This window comes from Miscanthus floridulus, chromosome 5, assembly GCF_019320115.1.
Source record: "Miscanthus floridulus cultivar M001 chromosome 5, ASM1932011v1, whole genome shotgun sequence".
Lineage (NCBI taxonomy): Eukaryota > Viridiplantae > Streptophyta > Magnoliopsida > Poales > Poaceae > Miscanthus > Miscanthus floridulus.
Window position 1 is genome coordinate 142243938 of NC_089584.1, and position 19851 is coordinate 142263788.

General features: G+C 45.9%; 2 protein-coding genes and 1 pseudogene across 11 annotated transcripts; 2 read left to right on the forward strand and 1 right to left on the reverse strand.

Moving 5' to 3' along the window:
• Positions 1-1319: 1319 nt before the first annotated feature.
• Positions 1320-8699, forward strand: LOC136455516 (polyubiquitin-like; annotated as a pseudogene).
• A 779-nt stretch (positions 8700-9478) lies between these two features.
• LOC136451016 (uncharacterized) lies at positions 9479-16742 on the forward strand. 9 transcript variants are annotated; one of them, XM_066451742.1, is made up of 15 exons: positions 9479-9693; positions 9802-9859; positions 9964-10019; positions 10272-10372; positions 10523-10592; positions 10831-10900; positions 11467-11523; positions 11611-11678; positions 11752-11832; positions 11950-12027; positions 12118-12273; positions 12348-12500; positions 12704-12768; positions 14277-14370; positions 16576-16742. In XM_066451742.1, the coding sequence occupies exons 1-15, from the start codon at positions 9568-9570 to the stop codon at positions 16606-16608; spliced, it is 1266 nt and encodes a 421-aa protein (XP_066307839.1). In that variant the 5' UTR covers positions 9479-9567; the 3' UTR covers positions 16609-16742. The 9 variants fall into 9 exon arrangements, 6 of the variants coding, with proteins under 6 accessions (XP_066307839.1, XP_066307840.1, XP_066307838.1 ...); XM_066451743.1 differs by lacking the exon at positions 16576-16742 and adding an exon at positions 16533-16568; XM_066451741.1 differs by lacking the exon at positions 16576-16742 and adding an exon at positions 14628-15101.
• Positions 12962-18297, reverse strand: LOC136451018 (probable auxin efflux carrier component 5a). 2 transcript variants are annotated; one of them, XM_066451745.1, is made up of 5 exons: positions 17303-18297; positions 16600-16685; positions 15446-15603; positions 13337-13413; positions 12962-13243 (listed from the first exon to the last, which is right to left on the reverse strand). In XM_066451745.1, the coding sequence occupies exons 1-5, from the start codon at positions 18025-18027 to the stop codon at positions 13171-13173; spliced, it is 1119 nt and encodes a 372-aa protein (XP_066307842.1). In that variant the 5' UTR covers positions 18028-18297; the 3' UTR covers positions 12962-13170. The 2 variants fall into 2 exon arrangements, with proteins under 2 accessions (XP_066307842.1, XP_066307843.1); XM_066451746.1 differs by lacking the exon at positions 16600-16685 and having other exon boundaries at positions 17303-18296.
• Between the last annotated feature and the right edge of the window lie 1554 nt (positions 18298-19851).

A 19851-nucleotide genomic window follows, 5' to 3' on the forward strand; every position in this document is an offset into this window, starting at 1 on the left:
TGGGCGCGACGCAGCTGATCATGACCTCACCAACGCAGGTGGAGGTGGCAGTGGCTATGATCGATGGGTCACAACCGGGCACAACCACAGCGGCGCCTGAGGCACTGGCACGACCCTCGCCATCGGTGGCCCAAGCGACGGCGCCTAGCGTGGGCTGGACGGAGAGGGACGTGGCCGAGGGGTCCCTAGGAGTCATGGTGGTGGCAGAGAGGTCAATGGTGCTTGGGATCGATGGGGAGTCATCCCTGGCGCTGACGTTGGTAGGCAGTGAATCGCCCGTACGGGGTGAGCCCCTACTTCAGTGGACGAATCTGTAGGATCTAGCGTCGACGCTCTTCACCCTCGATGATGCCGCTGAGAGCATGGAGTAGGAGAGCCTCGACATGGGGATCACGTCCGTGCTAGAAGCCCTAGACCATGCTAGGGGTGCCTTACGCGACGTTGTCATTCCCTCCGGCTAGGTATTTGCTTGATCCTGCCTCTCGCCCTTTTCTTTCTCTATATATTTTTGTATCTTGACTATTGTCTCCCTTCAGTCCCTCATCGCTCGTAGTCGGGGGAAGTCTCGGTTCCTTCATGAATAGAAGGAAACCTGGGACCGCCTTATCGAGGAGGCATGGCTACTTGAGGAGGTGACCGCTCAGCTTGTTGTCGCCCAATAGAGGGTGGCCGAGCTGACTCCCCTCACCGAGGAAGCAGACAATCTTCGGTCACGGGTGGTTGAGGCCTGTCGGGATGCTAACGAGGCTGAGAATGTGTTCAAGGCCCTATCGGTGAGGTCGTGGAGGGACAATGAGCAGGCCACCTAGGTCAGGAAGAAGCAGGACCAACAGCTCTAGAAGGACACTGAGACCCACCAGCGGATCCTCGACCTTCTAGCCAAAGTTGAGAAGAAAAGGGAGCTAAAGCTGGGGGACGAGGAGAAGCTCATGGCCCTAGAGAAGAGGGTGAGCCTAGATGTTGTGGCAGTCACCTGGCTGCGCAAGGAGCAGGATGAGCTACCCCAAACCCTAGAGAGGCTTTGCTCAGAGCGTGGCGTGGCTCATGAGGAGCATGACCAGGCCTTCCATGAGCATGACCAGGCCTGCCAAGAGCTAGACGACACGCAGTAGAAGGTCGGCTCCCTCTAGGCCGAGCTTAGAAACACGATGGCCCATAAGCTGTAGGCCAAAAGTGTTTCTGCTAGGCTAGCTATGGACCTCGTCGAGGTGAGGAGGAATCTTTAGGCGAAGAGCGACTAGCTCGGTATCCTAAGCGCCGCCCTCGGAGTGGTCTATGACAACCTTGAGGTGGTGCGGTCAGAGGGGACCAGTTCGCTCATGGCCTATGCCATCGAGATCATGGCGTGGGTGCGCCAGCTCAAGAGGAATGCCCTTGGTGCCAAGGTTAATCAATCCTTCATGATTGCTCGTTCTCACTATAGGGACAACATTGACCTAGAGATGACGAGCCATAGCTTCATGCCTGGCTATGAAGTCCACGAGCTAGAGGAGATGGAAGCGGTGATGGCTCCCCTTTCACAGGACCTGGCAGACAAGATCGAAGGCATAGTTCTCCCCCGGAGGGGTTAGTTAGTTCAATAGGTCGATCGATCATTCCTGTAATCAGCGGACAATTGCCAACCCTTGTGTATCATTTAAACAAGCTTGTTATTTTATTTCATTTGACCAAGTCTGTTCTTTTGTTTTGGTGTGAATGGATTTGTTTTTCCTCCCTTTTTATGTGTGAAAAGGGGTTCATGCACTCTGACCCTTCCATTTGTTAAGACCATAGAGCTCAAGGTGTAGGAGGGAAACTTTGATCATGTTGGTGAAAGCTCTAGTTTAGTTTTGGTTAATTAATAAAACCCTAAGTGCTAACCTAGTTTAACAAAGTGATTATGAGATAGGTAGCACTATTCCAAGTGGTGAAGCAAATGAAGATTATGATATGATGATGGTGATTCCATGGTGATGATCAAACGATTGAACTTGGAAAAGGAGAAAGGAAAACAAAAGGCTCAAGGCAAAGGTATAAGTGGTAGGAGCTTTTTCATTTTGGTGATCAAGACACTTAGCGAGTGTGATCATATTTAGGCTTAATAGCCATACTATTAAGAGGGGTGAAACTTGTATCAAAATACGGTTATCAAAGTGCCACTAGATGCTCTAACTCATTGCATATGCATTTAGGATCTATTGGAGTGCTAACACCCTTGAAAATGTTTGTGAAAATATGCTAACACACATGCACAAAGGTGATACAGATTGTGTTTAGCACTTGGGCCCAAGGGTTTGAAACTCCACTGACGCCCTGTACAGAAAAGATAGGGTTTCATTGAGTGCATCGGACGCTGGGGTCCTACGTTCGGTCAGTAGCAGCAGTGAAGGCGCTGTCTCGATCTTTTGACTGGATGCTGGCGCGAAGTGTTCCAAACGCTTAGGGCCTATGTCTGATTAGTGCTGATGTACGCTGACATGGCAGTGCATAGAGGAGACGGTGAGTGATCGAACGCTCAGTGAGTCCGATCGGGCATGACCGGACGCGTCCGGTCGTGAATAGAACCTTACTGGAAATGACCGAACGCTGGGGTCCTACATCCGGTCACTTCAAAGCAGCGCGTCCGGTCACAACTTAAATGTACCGATGACTATTGAGATCGGGCGATCAGTGTTTGAAGCAAGGGCCATGTGGCATCCATCACGCGACCGGATGCTGGGGTCCAGCGTCCGGTCAATCTGACCAGCGCATCCGGTCGCCTCGTTTTTTAGTGGACTGAGGAGCCAATGACTCTATTTCATAGGGGCTTCTATTTAAGCCCCATGGTCGGCTTAAGCTCACTCCCTTGTCCATTTGCATTGATATAGCAACCTTGTGAGCTTAGCCAAAGTCCTCCCACTCATCTCCATCATTGATCCATCATCATTGTGAGATTAGGAGAGAATCTAAGTGCATTGCTTGAGTGGTTGCATCTAGAGGCACTTGATATTCGTGTTTCACTATAGGATTCACTTGTTTCTCTTGGTGGTTGCCGCCACCTAGATGGCTTAGAGCAGTGAGGATCATCGAGCGGAGGTTGATGATTATCTCCGGCTCCGATCATGGTTATTGTGAGGGGTCTTGTGCCTTCCCTGGTGGAGCACCGAAAGGTAACTCTAGTGGATTGCTCGTGTCATTGAGTTACCTCACTTATGGGTAGGTTCTTGTAGTGTCCAATTGTGTGGATGAGGTTCGTGCAACACCTCTTAGCCGCAGAACCACCAAGTGTTGGTCGACACAATGGGGACTAGCGTGCCGGCAAGCACGTGAACCTCAGGAGAAAAATTGGTTGTCTCTTGCCCTTTGGTATTCTCCTAGTGATTGATTTAGTATTCATCTTGTGATTGGTTCACTCCTCTATACGGCGGTATAATCACCCTACTCACTCATTTATATTCTTGCGAACTAGTTGTAGCAAGCTCTTTAGTGTAGCTAGAATTGAGAGCTTGCTTTGTAGTTTAAGTTCATCTAGTGAAGCTCTTTAGTGTAGCAAGTGTGAGAGCTCTTAGTGAGTAGTGACATAGCAAATTGTGTGTTTAGTGATCATAGCAACTAGAATTGTTGTATAGGTGGCTTGCAACCCTTGTAGAGCTAGAGCAAGTTTGTATTTCGCTATTTGTTATACTAATCAAATTGCTCTAGTTGGTTTGTAGATTATTAAATAGGCTATTCACCTCCCCTCTAGCCATATTAGGACATTTTAGTTGGTAAGCAGGAGTATCGTAGCCACTAGGGTGTAGATTTCTCAGTCCAACCAACCTTGCTCAGTCGTTCGTTTCACAGACCTTGCTACTAGGTTTAACGTGAGGAAAGGTGTCGGGCGCGGCGACTATTTTAGAAAGGGTGTATGTATACCCTTATCAGCCCTCAAGTAAGACCCAACCTCTTGTCATTGCTGGGGTCGGGTGTCACTAAAGATCGAGGAGAGGATAGCAAAACTAGTAGGAGGAAGCGTCTCATATTTTCGTGTGTACCCCTCCCTAGGATCTGAGTAATCGTTATGCAACCGCACATTCGGTCTCCTTGTGATTCCAACTTTCCTCGAGCCCCCACACGTAGTAGGGGTCTAGTTGATGGTCGGCTTGTCTTTGTGATCGTTGCCCCGTTCATGGTTTCCGCAATCGGAGGGGCTGAGCTAACGTCACTTGCCTCGATGGCTCGAGTGACGCACTCGGTGAGCTCGCTATCGGGCATGTTTGAGTGGAATCCAGGTCCATTATTCATGATGGGGTCAGCATAGCCCTCATCTGCCATTCCACTACTCCTTAACTCACCTCTCGGTAGATGCTCGTGTTGCTCCAGAGAGCGACTCAGGTGGCCCGCTGACCTCTCCTCTATGGAGATTCTGTAGGCTCAGCTCGAGGTTAGGATCGAACAAGAAGGTCGAGATGACCTTGTCCGCTTCTGAGTGGGTCAAGCAAAGGCTGTTGGGGCTCATCTGCTTTTTTTGCCCTGGCTCTATTCTATGGAGATGGCCTCGAGCCCTTTGCGGGTCAGCCTTTGAACCTTGGTCAGGTGGATTCCTGAGTTTGGGTCAGGCGGCTAGAGCCCCCGAGCTCCATGGGGCTTGGTGGGGGTCAGCCGTGTTTCATGCATCACCCGTCTACAGTTTTCGCAACCAGAGGGGTAGAGGTAATGACACTTGCCTTGATGGCTCGAGTGTTGCACTCAGCTAGCTCGCTAACGAGCATGTCCGAGTGGAATTCGGGTCCGTCATTCGCTGATGGGGTCAGCATAGCTCTCATGTGGTATTCCACTGCTCCTTAACCTGCCTCTGGGCAGATAACCGTGTCACTCCGAAGAGTGACTTAGGTGGCCTGTTGGCCTCTTCTTGATGGAGATTCTATGGGCTTGGCTCGAGGTTAGGATCAAACGAGAAAGGTCTAGATGTCTCTGTTCACTTCTGAGCGGGGTCAGGCAAGGCTGCTGGGGCTCTCTACGTCTTTCTCCTTTGGCTCTAGTTGACATGAGGTGGCCTTGAGCCCTTTGTGAGCCGGCATTTAAACCTCAATCGGTCGCTGCTCATGTCGAATGAGATGACTACCGCTTCATGACGCGACGTGAAGCGTTGTGATGTAGCAATTGCGTATGCAATGCTTGGATGTATGGGATGAATGTATGGATGAATGTATGGACGAATGCATGAATGCATGCATGAGCATGGATGAATGAATGATCATGCACTGAAAAAGAAAGGTGGGGGTTGGTAAAGTTACCTTGATGGCTCGAGTGACGGGTTCGAGGAGCTCTTACTGGATATGTTTGTGTGGGGTCCAGATCTGTCAATCGCGATGGAGTTGGCATAACCTACATGGGGTACCCCACTACTCCTTACCCATCTCTCGGTCGTGACCCGAGCCATCCGGTCGACTTTGGGCGATCTGTTGGCCTCTCCTCGATGGAGATTCCGCTGGTGGGCACCTCCAAATCCTTGCTGGAAAGGCAGAGGCTAAAACTTGGAGTGCGGGCAACAAACTTTGATCATATTAGTGAGCAAAAAATGCCATAGCCACCGGGGCATAGGTTTCTTGCAGTTCGACCAATTTGACACAGCGTTTGTTTCCACACACCTTGCATTTAGGTTTTAGCGAGAGAAAGGGGTCAAGCATCGAGAATGTCTATGGAACAGACATTCTTGCTAGCCCCCCGAGTGAGACCTAACCCCGTGCCATTGTTGGGGTTGGGGGCTCGATAGTGAAATTAATGCGCGTAAAGTAAGGGTGACCCGTCTCTCGGCAGTGGCCCGAATTGTTTGATCGACTTGGGTGACCCGCTGGCACAGGACTAACCTCGATGGCACGAGTGACGGATTTAGGGACCTCTTTCCAGATATGTTCAAGTGGAATTCAGGTCTGTTGTTCATAACGGGGTCGGCATAACCCGCGTGGGACATCCTGCTGCTCCCTACCCATCCCTCGACACCAGTCATAGGTGTATAGAGAAGTTGATGACCAGATTTAGGATAGATAGCCATACTATCAAGATGGACAAACTTGTTTGCATATCGATTATCTAGTGCAACTTGAGTGATCTAACTTTGCATCGTCGCTAGGATTGAGTGGCGTGGCAAGTTGAGTGGCTAATCCTTTAGGAAATGTTTATAAAAATGCTAACACACATACACATGGTGGTGTACACTTGGTGGTGTTGGCACATTTGCAAAGGAGAAAAGGTTGGTGAAGAAAAGGAGTTAGTCGCGCTGGTCATAGAGTGACCGGATATGTCCGGTGTGTCTACTGGACGTGTTCGGTATTCTATCTAGACTTTGGGTTGTCAGGCGGAAGTGACCGAACGCGTCTGGTATGGTAACCGAACATGTCCGATATGTGGACCTGAGGTGAGCGACTAAGTGAAAGTGACCAGACTCTAGCTCAGAGGAGTGACTGGACGCTGAGGAGTTACTGTTCAGCATCTGGTCAAAGAGACATAGCCTGAGACAAGATCATAGACAGCGACTAGATGTTGCGACTGAACACGTCCAGTCACCATACCGGACTCAGCAGTCTTGGGTTTCAACGCTATAATTGATTGAACGCTGGGAGCGTCTGGTTCAGAGTGACTGGACGCGTCCGGTCGGCCCTAGGAACTCTCTGGACTCGACTAGACGCTATGGCTCAGTGTTCGGTCATTTCCTAACAGCGCGTCCGATGTGACATGTCAGAGAGAGCCATTAGCGGTAATGACTAGTTTGAATGGTACACATGGCAGGTCAGCTATGACTAGACGCAGGTGCCACCGAACGCGTCCAGTGCAAACGGCATGCGCGTCCGGTCGCCCCAAAATTTGCCCAGTGAAGGGGTAACAACTAGTTTAGCCCATGGGGCTATAAATAGAAGGTGGTCTCGGCCATGGCCTGGCATGAGCACCTCAGGGGACTTTGTGTCCATGCTTGAGAGTACTTAGGAGCCCTCCATCTCATATATGCTTAATAGTGATCATTCGATTGTGTGAGAGAGCGATTCAAGTGCGATTGCATCGTGAGGTTGCATCAAGTGACACTAGATGATCGAGTTGCAAGCTAGTGGTTCTTATTACTCTTGGAGGTTGCCACCTTCTAGATGGCTTGGTGGTGGTCTCTGTTGAAGCCCACAAGAAACTTGTGCGGTGCTCCGAATAAGAGCTTTGTGAGGGGCATTGTGTTCGCTCTGCGAGAGCCACGAAGAGCAACTCTAGTAAAGTGAGATGCGGAGGACAACAAGTGGTCTGGCCTGGTCAAGCGCTAGAGCTTGTGGTAAGCACTCCATGTGGGGGAGTGTGACTTATGGGTCACCACTAGCAAGAGGACCAGCGGCAACCTTGGAGCTTATCTCAACGAGGACTAGCGTGTTGGCAAGCACATGAACCTCGAAAAAATCATCGTGTCATCCTTGTATTCCTGTTGGTTTGCATCCTCGTTACACAAGTTTATAATTACTTTGATATACATTATGCTTGTGTAGTTACTCTTGTAATTAGTTAGCTTGTGTAGCTTGCTAGTTACCTTCTAACTTGTGTAGCATAGAAGTAGCTCCCTTGCATGACTATTTTGGTTTATGTAACCTTGATAGTCATATTGCTTAGTTTGTGTAGCTAAGTATTTGCGCTCTCTAATTTGGCATTGGTTGCCTTGTTATTGACCATTGCTAGTGAGCTTAGGTGGCTTTGTGCTTTTGCTTACTAGCATGTGTACGAGCTCCCTCGTTGCTTGAAGTACTAGTGGCATAGGTTTGTGTGTTCTTGCTTCCAGAATTGGTTAGGTAAGCTCTAGCTAGCCCGGCATCTTAGTTCCTTAATTAGAATATTTGCAAGGTGCTAGAGAACATAGATAGAGGGGTGTAGTCTTGGCTAGACCGATTATTTTAATTCCGCAGTTGTTTCGGTTAGCCAACACGATTAGAATTTAGAAACAACTATTCACCCCCCCTCTAGTCGCCATCTCGACCCTACAGCTTGATGACTACAACATCCAGAAGGAGAGCACCCTCCACCTGGTGCTCCGCCTTAGGGGAGGCATGCAAATCTTCGTCAAGATCTTGACTGGCAAGACCATCACCCTTGAGGTTGAGTCATCTGACACCATCGACAATGTCAAGGCCAAGATCTAGGACAAGGAAGGCATCCCCCTAGACTAGCAGAGGCTTATCTTCACTGGTAAGCAGCTTGAGGGTGGCCGCATGCTTGCTGACTACAACATCCAAAAGGAGAGCACCCTCCATCTGGTGCTCCGCCTGAGGGGAGGCATGCAGATTTTTGTGTAGACTTTGATCGATAAGACCATTACCCTTGAGGTGGAGTCCTCAGACACCATCGACAATGTTAAGGCCAAGATCTAGGACAAGGAGGGCATTCCCCTAGACCAACAGCGTTTGATCTTTGCTGGCAAGTAGCTGGAGGATGGCAGGACCCTCACTGACTACAACATTCAGAAGGAATCCACCCTTCACCTTGTCATCCGCCTCAGGGGAGGCATGTAGATTTTCATGAAGACCCTCACCGGCAAGACCATCACCCTTGAGGTGGAGTCCTCGGACACCATCGACAATGTTAAGGCCAAAATCCAGGACAAGGAGGGCATTCCCTCAGACCAGCAGCGTCTGATCTTTGCTGGCAAACAGCTGGAGGATGGCCGCACCCTCGCTGACTACAATATCTAGAAAGAGAGCACCCTCCACCTGGTGCTTCGTCTCCACGACGGTCAGTAAGCCATTGGTCGTCGAAGCTGCTGCTGTGTACCTGCGTTGTCTTTGTGCCTCTTGTCTCTGCCATGGAGGGTGTCCCCTTTGAAGTATATGTGGTTTGTGTCTTGTAATCGAGTTCAGTTTCATGGATGGGTTGTGTCGCAAAAGTGTTTTACCAAGGACAGTTGTTGGTGCAGCAACATGCTTAATCATAAAAAAGTGATGTTTAAACATAAATCTGTGTGCTCGGTTTGGTTTGCATTTCTTCTGGTTTTCTATTATGTGAATGTTGCCTGAGATTTTTCATTAAAGGTTCACCACAGGTTCTGGCAATATATTTCAAGTTCTGATTGAATGCATGTAAGACTTTTCAGGTTTATCAGTATTGAATGCTTTAATGCTATCAAGAGTTTTCTTATGATGATATTGTATATCGTTGAAGTTTTTGACTTTATGCTTGCAATAGTTTTCAGGTTCGAATGTTCCATAAGTTATTTCCATCCCAAATTATAGTTCACAAAATTGTACTAAGGTTCAAGTTGTGATTCACAAATTATTAACTTCAACGAAGGTTTCAGAAAAAAGATAAATTCACTTATGAAGGATTTATAATATAATAAAATATTTTATGTAAAATGACTTGTTTAGAGAGAGTATACAGTAGCTTTACTTGTTGGTCTGCACTTTGTAAGCCTGTCCTGATCGCCACAAGCAGACGGCCCACAAAGAAAACTGGGCTGGAGCCAATGAGCCACTAACAGACAGCCCACGAAGAAAACTGTGGCGGGAGGCGCGCGAACCAACCAAACCCTATCTACGGTTCGCCTCCTCGGCTCCTCCCTCCAAAACACCGCTGGAATCGGGTCCCCCATGGCAGCATCACGCACCTCCAATGGGGCCGCAGCTCGCCGCAGTTGGCCCCGCCATAACCGCGCCGCGCTTCCGCACCACCCTTCCCTGCCGCACCCGACCAAGGAGGCTCACCTCTTGGCGCCGCGCCGCGCTCCCCAAGGACGAGGTCTCGTGCTGTCCACAACCGTACCGGCGACGCTGATACGGGCCATAATATTTCATTGCTGCATTTGTGTATGTGATTTATTTTGTTTGTGCATTTTGTTTTGTGTAGGATTATTACTTGATCGATGCGGAGGAGTCCATTGGGGATGGCTTCTCTTTCAGTGGAGGTGAGTCTGGGATTTGGGGAATTCTGGGCTTTATCAGCCGGGTTCGATTCGAATTGATTGCTATTGTTATTTTTTTTTCTTGTATTTTGTGTTGATTGTTGCAGGGAAGTACGGGGACGGACCAAGTAAGTCAGACGAGTGGTTTGCTCAAGGGAAAATGGTGTGCTACTACTTTCTGCTTTTCCTTTTTGAGTGAAACTTTCTGCTTTTCCTTTTTTGAGTGAAACTTTCTGCTTTTCCTAGTTTTGCAATTGGCGAATGCTCTGAAAAATGGGCGCATATTAGCACCTTTGCCTTTGTAGTGTGGACACGTGTGTTTGCGCATGTGCTGGTGTGGTGTAATTAGCTACGAATGCATTAGGTGCAGTAGGAACGTTCAATTCTGATCTGACGGCGCTGAACTGCAATGCAGGTAAACGCTTACCCAGTATATGGGGACAAAGGGAAGGCGAAAGATCCATTCTTTGGCCTGACGATGGGATCAGGGTCTCAATCTTCAGGTGACGTTTTCAGGTGAATTGAGTAAGTGGTTAGCAGGGTGTCAAGTACAAAAATGTGTATTGCATTCGATCTTTTGCTTTCATGCCAGGTGTCTACTTCCTTGAGAAGTGTGTTGATACATTACAGGAGACAGCTCTCATTTGTGTTCTCATTGTGATGCAGATGCTTCTGTGTGGAGGCTGGGAGCTCTTCTAATCCTAAAGTGCTTTTAATTCACGGCTTGCCGTCACAGGTGGGCTTTTATCTGGCTTATTGCTTCCAGTTTTCTTGCATGACTAGCAAACTGGTAGACTGAAAGGACGAGATATGTCTTTACCTCAGTTTCATGTGCCCTACTGAAGATTGGCTAATGTCAGAACAAACAAATTGATGTGTCAACAATCAAAGTAGCACTTTTAAGTTACACTGACAATGTCGTGATATGTATAGTTTCATGACACGATGACTGTTGCTACCACACTTCATTACAGGCATACTCTTACCGCAATGTGATGCCTGTACTGTCAAACAAATATCATGCCATTGCTTTCGATTGGCTCGGTGAGCACTTACACACATCTCTGCTGTTTCATTAATTTAAAAGGTTCTGATGCAAAGTAGTCTATTGAGTTGGCATGGAAAACTAAAGTCCTGCATATATCGGTGTTGCCGTTGGCACAAATGTTTTGGAGTATTTTGACAGTTATGCTTGATGAGTATATATACAAACACAGAAAGTCGTCACTTGTACCAAATGTCATCTTTTGGCACCAAAACTAAAAAACACTAGCCAACATTTGATTGTACCCAGTGCAGAGAGCTCCCGCTCTGTGGGGAAGGGTGTCAGTGGCAAGCCTTACCCTCGCCTGTGCAATGCTAGGAGACCGCGACTCGAACCCGGGACCTTCCGGTCTACCAAATGTCATCTTTTGGCACCAAAACTAAAAAACACTAGCCAACATTTGATTGTACTTCTTCATTTTCAAAGTCTACTGTAAAATCATGCAACAGCACTATAACCTTCTAAATACCCATTTTGTGTAATTTTGCTACTCTTTTCCCGGTATTGGGATTGGGGGCAGAATGATATTTATCTAATTTCAAAGCAAAGAAGTTTGTGTCTGCAGGTTTTGGATTTTCTGATAAGCCTCAACCAAAATATGGTTTTGACTATACTCTTGATGGTAAAATGGTCGACACATACTGATTATTCTGTTTCAACCAAACAATGCATTCTGAACGACCTAATAATGTGAACTCCTATGTTCCAGAGTATGCCTCATCCTTGGAATCTCTAGTCAATGCTGTTGCTCCTGATAAGCTCTCTATTGTTGTTCAGGTTCTTCTCGTTATTGAAGTCTTTATGAATCCATCTCTTTGATCTTTGTTGCATGAGAATGTTAATTTTGCAGGGCTACTTTGCTCCGGTTGCAGTCAAATATGCTAGTGAACATCAAGACAAATTGAATCATCTTATATTAGTGAATCCACCGGTTAGGTCCTTTTTGAATTAGTGTATAGCTTTTGCAGGGACATTATGGTTATAAATACATCTCCGCCTTCAAAACTTCATCATTGTACACTGATCTGAGAGTATTTCTATATTCCAGATAACTGATAAACATGTGAACCTTCCATCCACCTTGGCTTCATTCAGCAACTTCTTGTTGGGCGAGATATTTTCTCAGGTCAGCAGGCATCAATGTCAACTGAATTTTAACCCTATAGCTGTTTCGGTTTTGCGTCCAGATGTAACTCCTTCACTTGAATTCTTTCAGGATCCTCTCAGAGCTAGTGATAAGGTATTGACTAGTTGTGGTCCATACATGATGAAGGAAGAAGATGCTATGGTGTATAGAAGGCCATACCTTGTCTCTGGTTCCTCTGGGTTTGCACTTAATGCAATAAGCAAAGCTATGAAAAAGGACCTTATGGTGTTTTTCCCTCATCCATATCTGTGTGTTTGCTTTGTTTAATTCATATATGTTCTAAATTGGATGCTTTTAAGGCTTACATTGAATCCATGAGAAGCATATTAAGAAGTAATTCGTGGAAAACAAAGACAACAGTATGCTGGGGCATGAGAGATCGTTGGCTCAGCTATGATGGGGTGGAGGATTTTTTTGGAGGCCTAAACCAGAAGATTGTAGAGCTGCCAATGGTTTGTCATGAAAACTAGCTATTTTCAAGTTTAATCATTTTCATGACTGTTTGTGCATGGGGTAGTGTGTAGTGTGGTTTGTGTTGCATGCATAATGACACATGGTTGTGCATGAGCGACTAACGCATTTTCTGGATTTATTTCTTCCTTTTTCTTCATTTCATATTATATTTTCATATTATTTTGTGCAATGACTTATGCAGGCGGGGCACCATGTGCAGGAGGACCGTGGTGAAGAATTAGGCAATATGATCAAAAGTATACTGAGGTAATGCTGTTGGAGTCTTTTCTAATTTTGTCTCTTAGTTTTGTCCTTTTATACATTTCCATATGAGCAAACTTTGGTTGGCTTGTATATAGTGAGGGTGAGGCGACTTCAAATATATTCATACGATTCTAAAAAATACATATCAGTTTTTAGTGCCTAGGCTGGCTCATTGTAACAAATTCAGAATCAAGTCTGCGCGTCACACATTCATTTGAATAAGAGAATGAAATAAGCATCCTTCTTACATAATACATGTTAAAACATATTGGATAGTACTCAATAAATCCCCTTGCATTTTTGTGCAATGAGGAACAAAAACATGAGGCATTTCTTAGCACTTGTTAGTATGATTGTTTGAGCAGCTTCAAGGGAAGTCACATATCAACGGTTATGCCCCGTCATCTACCTAATTAGCTCTAAAATGATATAAAATCCAACTAGCAACGGCAAGGAGACAAGCATCCCAAAAATAACCCTGCAAAATTGAGCAACAATATGGTTAACACCGAGAAATTGCAGGAGCACACCTTGAACTCCTACCAATCTGTAGCCAGATCAAAATACTTACGCAGTACTAAGAACATCAGCATGCAACCCATATTCTTTTGCAAATATAAATGATGTGATGGATTGAGGTAGTGCAGCCTGCAAAATGTTTGTACAAATGTTAGGCTATGCACAAGTTCCATAAAATCTGAAGAGATTAACATAGTACACATATGATCTTGATATGCATTTTTTAACGAACCATGTAGAAGGGCTACGAATATATATATTAATTAAGAAGGCCTAGACTAGGCAAACAATGACCCTGGAAGGGGCCGCAATCTCGATATGCCTGAAATCAGGCCTATGCAACCCTAGCCGCCTAGCGTCAGGTGCTAGCTGATAAACTTGCCATCTTGAACCCCACTATCTGGATGGAAGAACAATTCACACCTCGTTTAAGGCATCCAGTCCTTGGTGTCTAGATTTGAGTTCATACATTTTTTGAGGCCATTTCTGGCGTAAGGCTCCCCTAGTTACCTCCAGTATGACAAGTGGAAATAATGTTTATCTTCGAACATCCAGAAGCTCCTATCTCCCTGAGCCACTTTTACATCCTTCTATCATATGTTTATAGGGCTAGAAGTGTCTAAATGGGGTATTATGAAGTTATGACAGAGACATCAGTCAGACAGAAAACAGAACTCTTCTGTTATATAATCGTGTTCATAAAAAAAATTGCTTCCCCCAGAAAGCAAACCAAATATTTTGATCAAGGTTAGTTCATCTCCAGCGAAATGCGCATTAGCTGACATGATGAGTAGGCCTGCCCTGGTGCACCCTACAAGTGCAAGGTCCACAACAGCAACTACTGGCTTTTAAATCCTTCAGCAGAATTATGTCATCGGACTTTACATGTTTCTCTTATAATACTGGTGATGGTGTTTAATAACTAGCATTATATAGCTTGATTCATCATTATGCATTATGCATCAGATGAGTGGTTGGTGATGACTTCCCAGGTTGATGCTTTTGACATGGCATTTTGCTTGGCAGATGACTGCGAATTATGTGGGGTCAGGCTCTAGAACATGCCAAAAACAGGTGCTTTACGAGGTATGACGCGCATGCTGCACTTTGTTTGAACAAAGCTCTGTTTGCTTTGTGCACACATTTTAAAATTTGAGACGGATTTCAATGACGTTCTCTCTTGTCATAAGTTTGTCAAGAAAATCATACCCTAAAAGCGACGCTGAACATTTTCAAACAACAGCAGTACCGGTCTGTGTGTTCTATGTTCCTGGAATAGTATCCATGCATGGTTTATTGTTTGACCCCAGTTTCTGAATGATATGAAATCATGAATGCTGAAGGTCAGGATAACCTTGATCAAACTACAATGGTGGTGATAACAAGTATTGTCTGGATTGCGCACTTGCATGAGCGTTGGGACTAATTAATCTCCTACTGCGCCTTTGGTCATGCTTAGTTTTTAAGCTATATTTAGCAGGTTCATGTTTGTGGCCGTGCAAGCAACCAATACCGGTCGTAATAAAGCTCAAAGTGGGTACAGTTAGTGGCGCCGTGCTGTCCTGGTGCTGGCATATGTGGACTCAAATCTCGCGTAGTGAATTCGTGTGTGGTTTTCACATAGAGATCCTCCATTTGTTCCTGTTGTCCCTCCCATGACACTGTCACCACCCTATATGCTTACGAGGCACTCTTTAGGCTCTGTTTGGAACTTTGGATGATTGGATCCATAGGGCGGCTGGTGTGATAATGTTGTTTCTGTGGATGAGATCTAATGCTGGTTAGATGCAATCAATATGATTGATGACCTTGCGAAATCGTTTTTGTCCTAAACTAAAGTAGAATGAAATATATCCATGCAAAAAGGTATGGCCGTGCTTGCTATGTGCATGTATCGATCACTCGTACGTGCTCGTGAAAGTGCGACGACGTTCTATTGGAATCGTCGCCAAGCGACGTACGTTTTGTAAAAGGTAAAAGGTCAAAAGTGGTGGTAAAAGCTAATGAAGTGTTCGGCTCGTGGTAAAGCCGCGGGTGCTGATTTGTATGGCTGATTTTTTTAGAGAGAAAAATATTGAACCATGGCTTATAAGCCATCAAATAAGCTGGCTGAAATGACCAGCCGAACACTCCTTTATCACATACGTGAAAGGTACGATACCTGTATGATGGCAACGCGGAGGACGTCGCCGCGGAGGCCGACGGCGATGGAGCCGATGGCCATGGCGGCCGGGCCGAGCGCGAACTTGAGCACGAGGCCCAGCGCCGCGAAGCTGGGCCCGCACGCCAGCACCTTCTCCTGCTGCGCCATGAACAACCCTGCAGCGTCATGCGATGCAAACGAAAACAACCTCATCAGAAAGTTGTCTTTCTTTTACTCCTATATATACGTAACGGCATCCATGCGGCAGATAGAATTTATGCCTTTCGTTTGTTCGGATCCTGTTTATTTAGGGGATTATTATATTCCTTGTATTATGGCGGCGATTATCGAATAGAATATATGTATTGTTGGCTAGAGTACTGGATACGAGAATTAATCGAAATGAGTGGGAATAACAAGTCACTCAAGAGAACTAGGGTACATGCACGTGTGGTGGAGATTAACCATGCATTTTAGCATTATTAGCTAGCATAGATATAGTTTGTTGCATGCCTGATCCGTTTGGATCCTTAGAATTTAATTTAATTTAATAATCATAATTTACACATAAATTAATTAAGCTAATATGGTTGTATATGAATTATATTTTTATATTATTGTTGGCTATATAAGAGATATTTATGCGTTGCATTTCTACCGTAGGGGAGTGGGTTGAAGAGCGTGTTATAAGTTACAAAGTAGAAACATAGGATGATAATTTATAGAATCAATTTTCATCTCCCATCCTATAAATTTGAGATAGGCTTATATATGAACTTTGAAAAGTGGTGGAATATTAAATTCCAGGTCAAATAGTCTAATTTATTAAGTAGATTTTAATTACTCAAAATGAAAAGACCCAAACGGCCCCTCACAGGAATATCAATATTCAGTCCTATCCTACAGTACACACCGCTAGCTAGACTAGCTTGCTGCTAATGCTTGCAACGTAAATTAATTTTCACTCAGTGCTATTTTTCAATATGTAGTAAGATCTTCGGAGACAGGCAGAACATGTTAAATGTACTTGCTGAAAAGATTGACAAATTAATTAATCTAGTAAAATTAAATCGTGCGTGTTCACTTTTTTTTTTGCTATGTACAGTGTTCGTATGCACACATGTAGATTTACAAATATTTTGGGCTAGCTTCTCAGGAGACAAATTACTCACCCATGCTGAACATGGCCATTCCTGTGCCCGACTTTGACATGATGAGCACCGATCCCTCGAAGGCGCTGGGCAACTCGATGTGCAGCCTGTTCAGTTTCAGGACAGCAGAGGCAGTAGTATTCCATCGTCAGACATGTCTGAGCTTGGCGTAATCCCACATCAGGCAAGCATATTGACCGGAGGCAAGAATTAAATAAACTCATGGTTGGCATGGATTAGGCCATTTGAGATCATCTCTGGGGCCAGGGCCATTGGTTATTTGGCTTGAGCATCAGAGAACACCATCACCATGTAATATGTATCTAATGTCACTTCAGGTGTGCTACACACGTCAGACCACAATTCTGGTAGCCAGCTACCTGCCTACCACACATTTCGCACTAGCTAAACCGGCAAACCCGAGCCACACATAGCAACAAGAGTGCCATGGAATCAGCATGCATGCATGTAAGTTAATTAGCAGAGAATCATCTACAGAACAGTTTGTAGGGGCCTGTTGTGCAGCATGCACCTACTAACTTTTTACTGTACTGAATATATTTATGTGCACAGGTAGATGCGTATAGTCGTCGATAGATGCCGAATTACTAATTTACTATGCATTCAGTTTGCTAAAGTTTCATATTAATTTCTAACTAATCACCGACCGAAGCTACATGCACTGCGTATGTACGTGGCGTATAAGCATGCAATACGTACGTACCTGTTGGCAACGCAGGCCCAGGTGATGCCGACGAAGCTGGCGTACGTGTTGGGGTTGCGCGACAGCTTGTGCGCCACCACCTTGACGAGCGCCCAGAGCGAGGGCTTGTCGCTGGCGACGATAGGGACCACGACGACGGTGGCAGCAGAGGCGGCGGGGTCGGCGGCCTCGACGTCCTTAACCGGCGAGTCCGGCACGTCGACGTACATGCCGATGGCGGCCTTCCTGATCTCGAGCACGAAGAGGAGGAGCGTGAGCCAGACGATGGCCTGGAAGACGGAGAGCTGGACGACGAGCTGCTGCGCCCACTCGCCGTACATGGCCCTGGCCATGGGCACGCCGACGACGAGGGAGTTGGTGAGCGTTGACAGCGAGAAGCCGGTGATGGACCAGCCGACGGCGCAGCCGGCCCAGCCGCCGCCACCGGCGCCCTTGCCCGCGGAGGTGACCCTGGCGGCCCAACAGGCGATGACACCGACGATGACGGCCTTGGAGATGACGTCCGCGGCGACGGCGCGGTAGTTCACCTGGAACGGGTCCGTGTGCAGCGTGAACTCGAAGGTGAAGAAGGGCAGCGCGAAGAAGGCCACCAGCCGGTTCACGGCGTCGCACTGCTCCCGCGTGAAGATGCGCCACCACCGCACGGAGCCGTAGCCCAGGAACAGCGCGAAGTAGAGCGGCACCGTCGCCGCCACCACCTTGTACACCTCGCCCCACCCGATCATCCTCCTCGCCTTCTGATAGCTAAATCTCTGTCTCGATCGATCGATCTCTCTAGCTAGCAGCTTTCGTTCACCAAGAGGTAGCTAGCTTAGCTAGGTGATAAATGAACTCGCGCGCAGCTACTATCCCTGCACGGTTGGCAGCAATATATGCAGCTACTCGATCGTGTGGGAGGAAGAAGAACAGTGCGATCGCGTGCGTAAATTAAAAATTGCGATCTCGAGCGAGCTAGATCGTCGTCGTCGATATGGATGTGCAGTGTGAGAGACAGAGTGTGTGGGGGTGGCGAGCTTTATAGAGCGGTAGCCTATGGGCGATCGAGGTTGGAGACGAGCACTCCCACGTCTGGTGCATGCAGCTAGCGTCAGGCAAGGTTTTCATTTTCGAAAATTAAAATTTATCGTGGGCCACAGATAAAAAGGAACAGGATATATCGGAAATATCGGACCAAATTCAAATAAAAGCTAATTTGAATTTAAGTAAATTTAAATAAATTTAAACAAAATTTGTACAAAAAAATTAGATATTTCGTTATCGGCACCTACGGATAAAGAGGATATATCGAAAATATCAGGAGATTTCGGCCGATATTGGAAACCATGGCGTCAACGGGAGCAGCTAGGCAGCCGGGTGGATCGTGGCCGTTGAAGGCATCCTTCGGTTATTCAGGAATTATGCCCGGGAACAATTCCTATTAGAAATGTTTGGCTAATTTATATAACCTTTCATTAGTTTTTTTAAATCACCTTTCATGAGCTGGATCAATTCCTGGGTAGATTTCTAACTAACCGAACAAGCCGGAATGGGAGGAATAATAAAATATACTCTCTTTTAATTCCAAATTGCACCTCGCTCTTTAGCTTTTGTACCAACTCAAACTTATTTAAGTTTATCTATTTCTCTAGAAATTATACTAAATAAACACGCTGTCAAGGATCCGTGGTGGACTTAATGAAACAAATTTGGTTTTGTAGACATTGGTATATTCTTTTTCTAGTATGCAAACGTTTTGCGCATCGTTGTGTCATTAAGATAGAAGAGCTATATACTTCATCTCCGAATGATAAACATATTCTGATCACGAAAAAGTCAAATAGATTTTGACCGTTAATTTCTCTTACTATATAGTCATTTACTAAAGAATCAATATAATCTCAGAGACACTTTAAATACAAATCCACTGGTACATGTTTTATATTCTAAACTTATATATAATATTAAAAATTTAAATATTTTTTTTGTCAAAGTTTGTATAACTTTTTTTCTTGTTTGAAATATGATTATCATTCGGAACAGAGGGAATATTATAATGACCTATATATAATTTGGAAGGGATGTATGGAGTATGTTGTCAGAGATATGATAAGCACAAAAAACAGGAAGGTTAATTAGAGATGTGTGAGAGTGCTAGCAAGAAAAAGTCTTGGTTCGCTTTGATTCGGATAGCATGGCGCGATGCGATATGGCATGTCATGCCGATCAGTCCAGTTCGTTAATGGGAGGTTGAAGCAGAGCTAGGGATCGGAGACCGAAATGAGCATTCGTGCACGCGCAAATTCAGGAGTGCGCGCGTGACAGCGGCCGCTAGCTAGCTTTCGGCACGGTCTATCTCACACACACAAGAATGCCGGACCGCCCGGGCGGTGCACGTGCTAACGTGCACACGTTGCATGATTTCATTTTACATTGTTAAATTGTGACATCGCATTCCCTATTAACGTACTGGAAACTCCCTCATACAAGTTTAAACACAAACGACTCTACAAAATATTGAGCACTCCTTTTTCACTTGCAAAAACAGTTGCTATACGTACTCCTACACTAGC

Bases quoted from the DNA above. Each gene is read 5' to 3' on its own strand.
- LOC136451018 (XM_066451745.1), bottom strand. From the start codon at position 18,027: ATGATCGGGTGGGGCGAGGTGTACAAGGTGGTGGCGGCGACGGTGCCG. The intron at 15,604-16,599 runs GTGAGTAATTTG...ATGACGCTGCAG, and splicing joins AATGGCCATGTTCAGCATGG to GGTTGTTCATGGCGCAGCAG. The intron at 13,244-13,336 runs GTAAGTATTTTG...TCAATTTTGCAG, and splicing joins GCTGATGTTCTTAGTACTGC to GGTTATTTTTGGGATGCTTG.
- LOC136451016 (XM_066451739.1), top strand. From the start codon at position 9,568: ATGGGGCCGCAGCTCGCCGCAGTTGGCCCCGCCATAACCGCGCCGCGC. The intron at 10,020-10,271 runs GTGTGCTACTAC...ACTGCAATGCAG, and splicing joins GGTTTGCTCAAGGGAAAATG to GTAAACGCTTACCCAGTATA. The intron at 12,501-12,703 runs GTTTGTCATGAA...TGACTTATGCAG, and splicing joins AGATTGTAGAGCTGCCAATG to GCGGGGCACCATGTGCAGGA.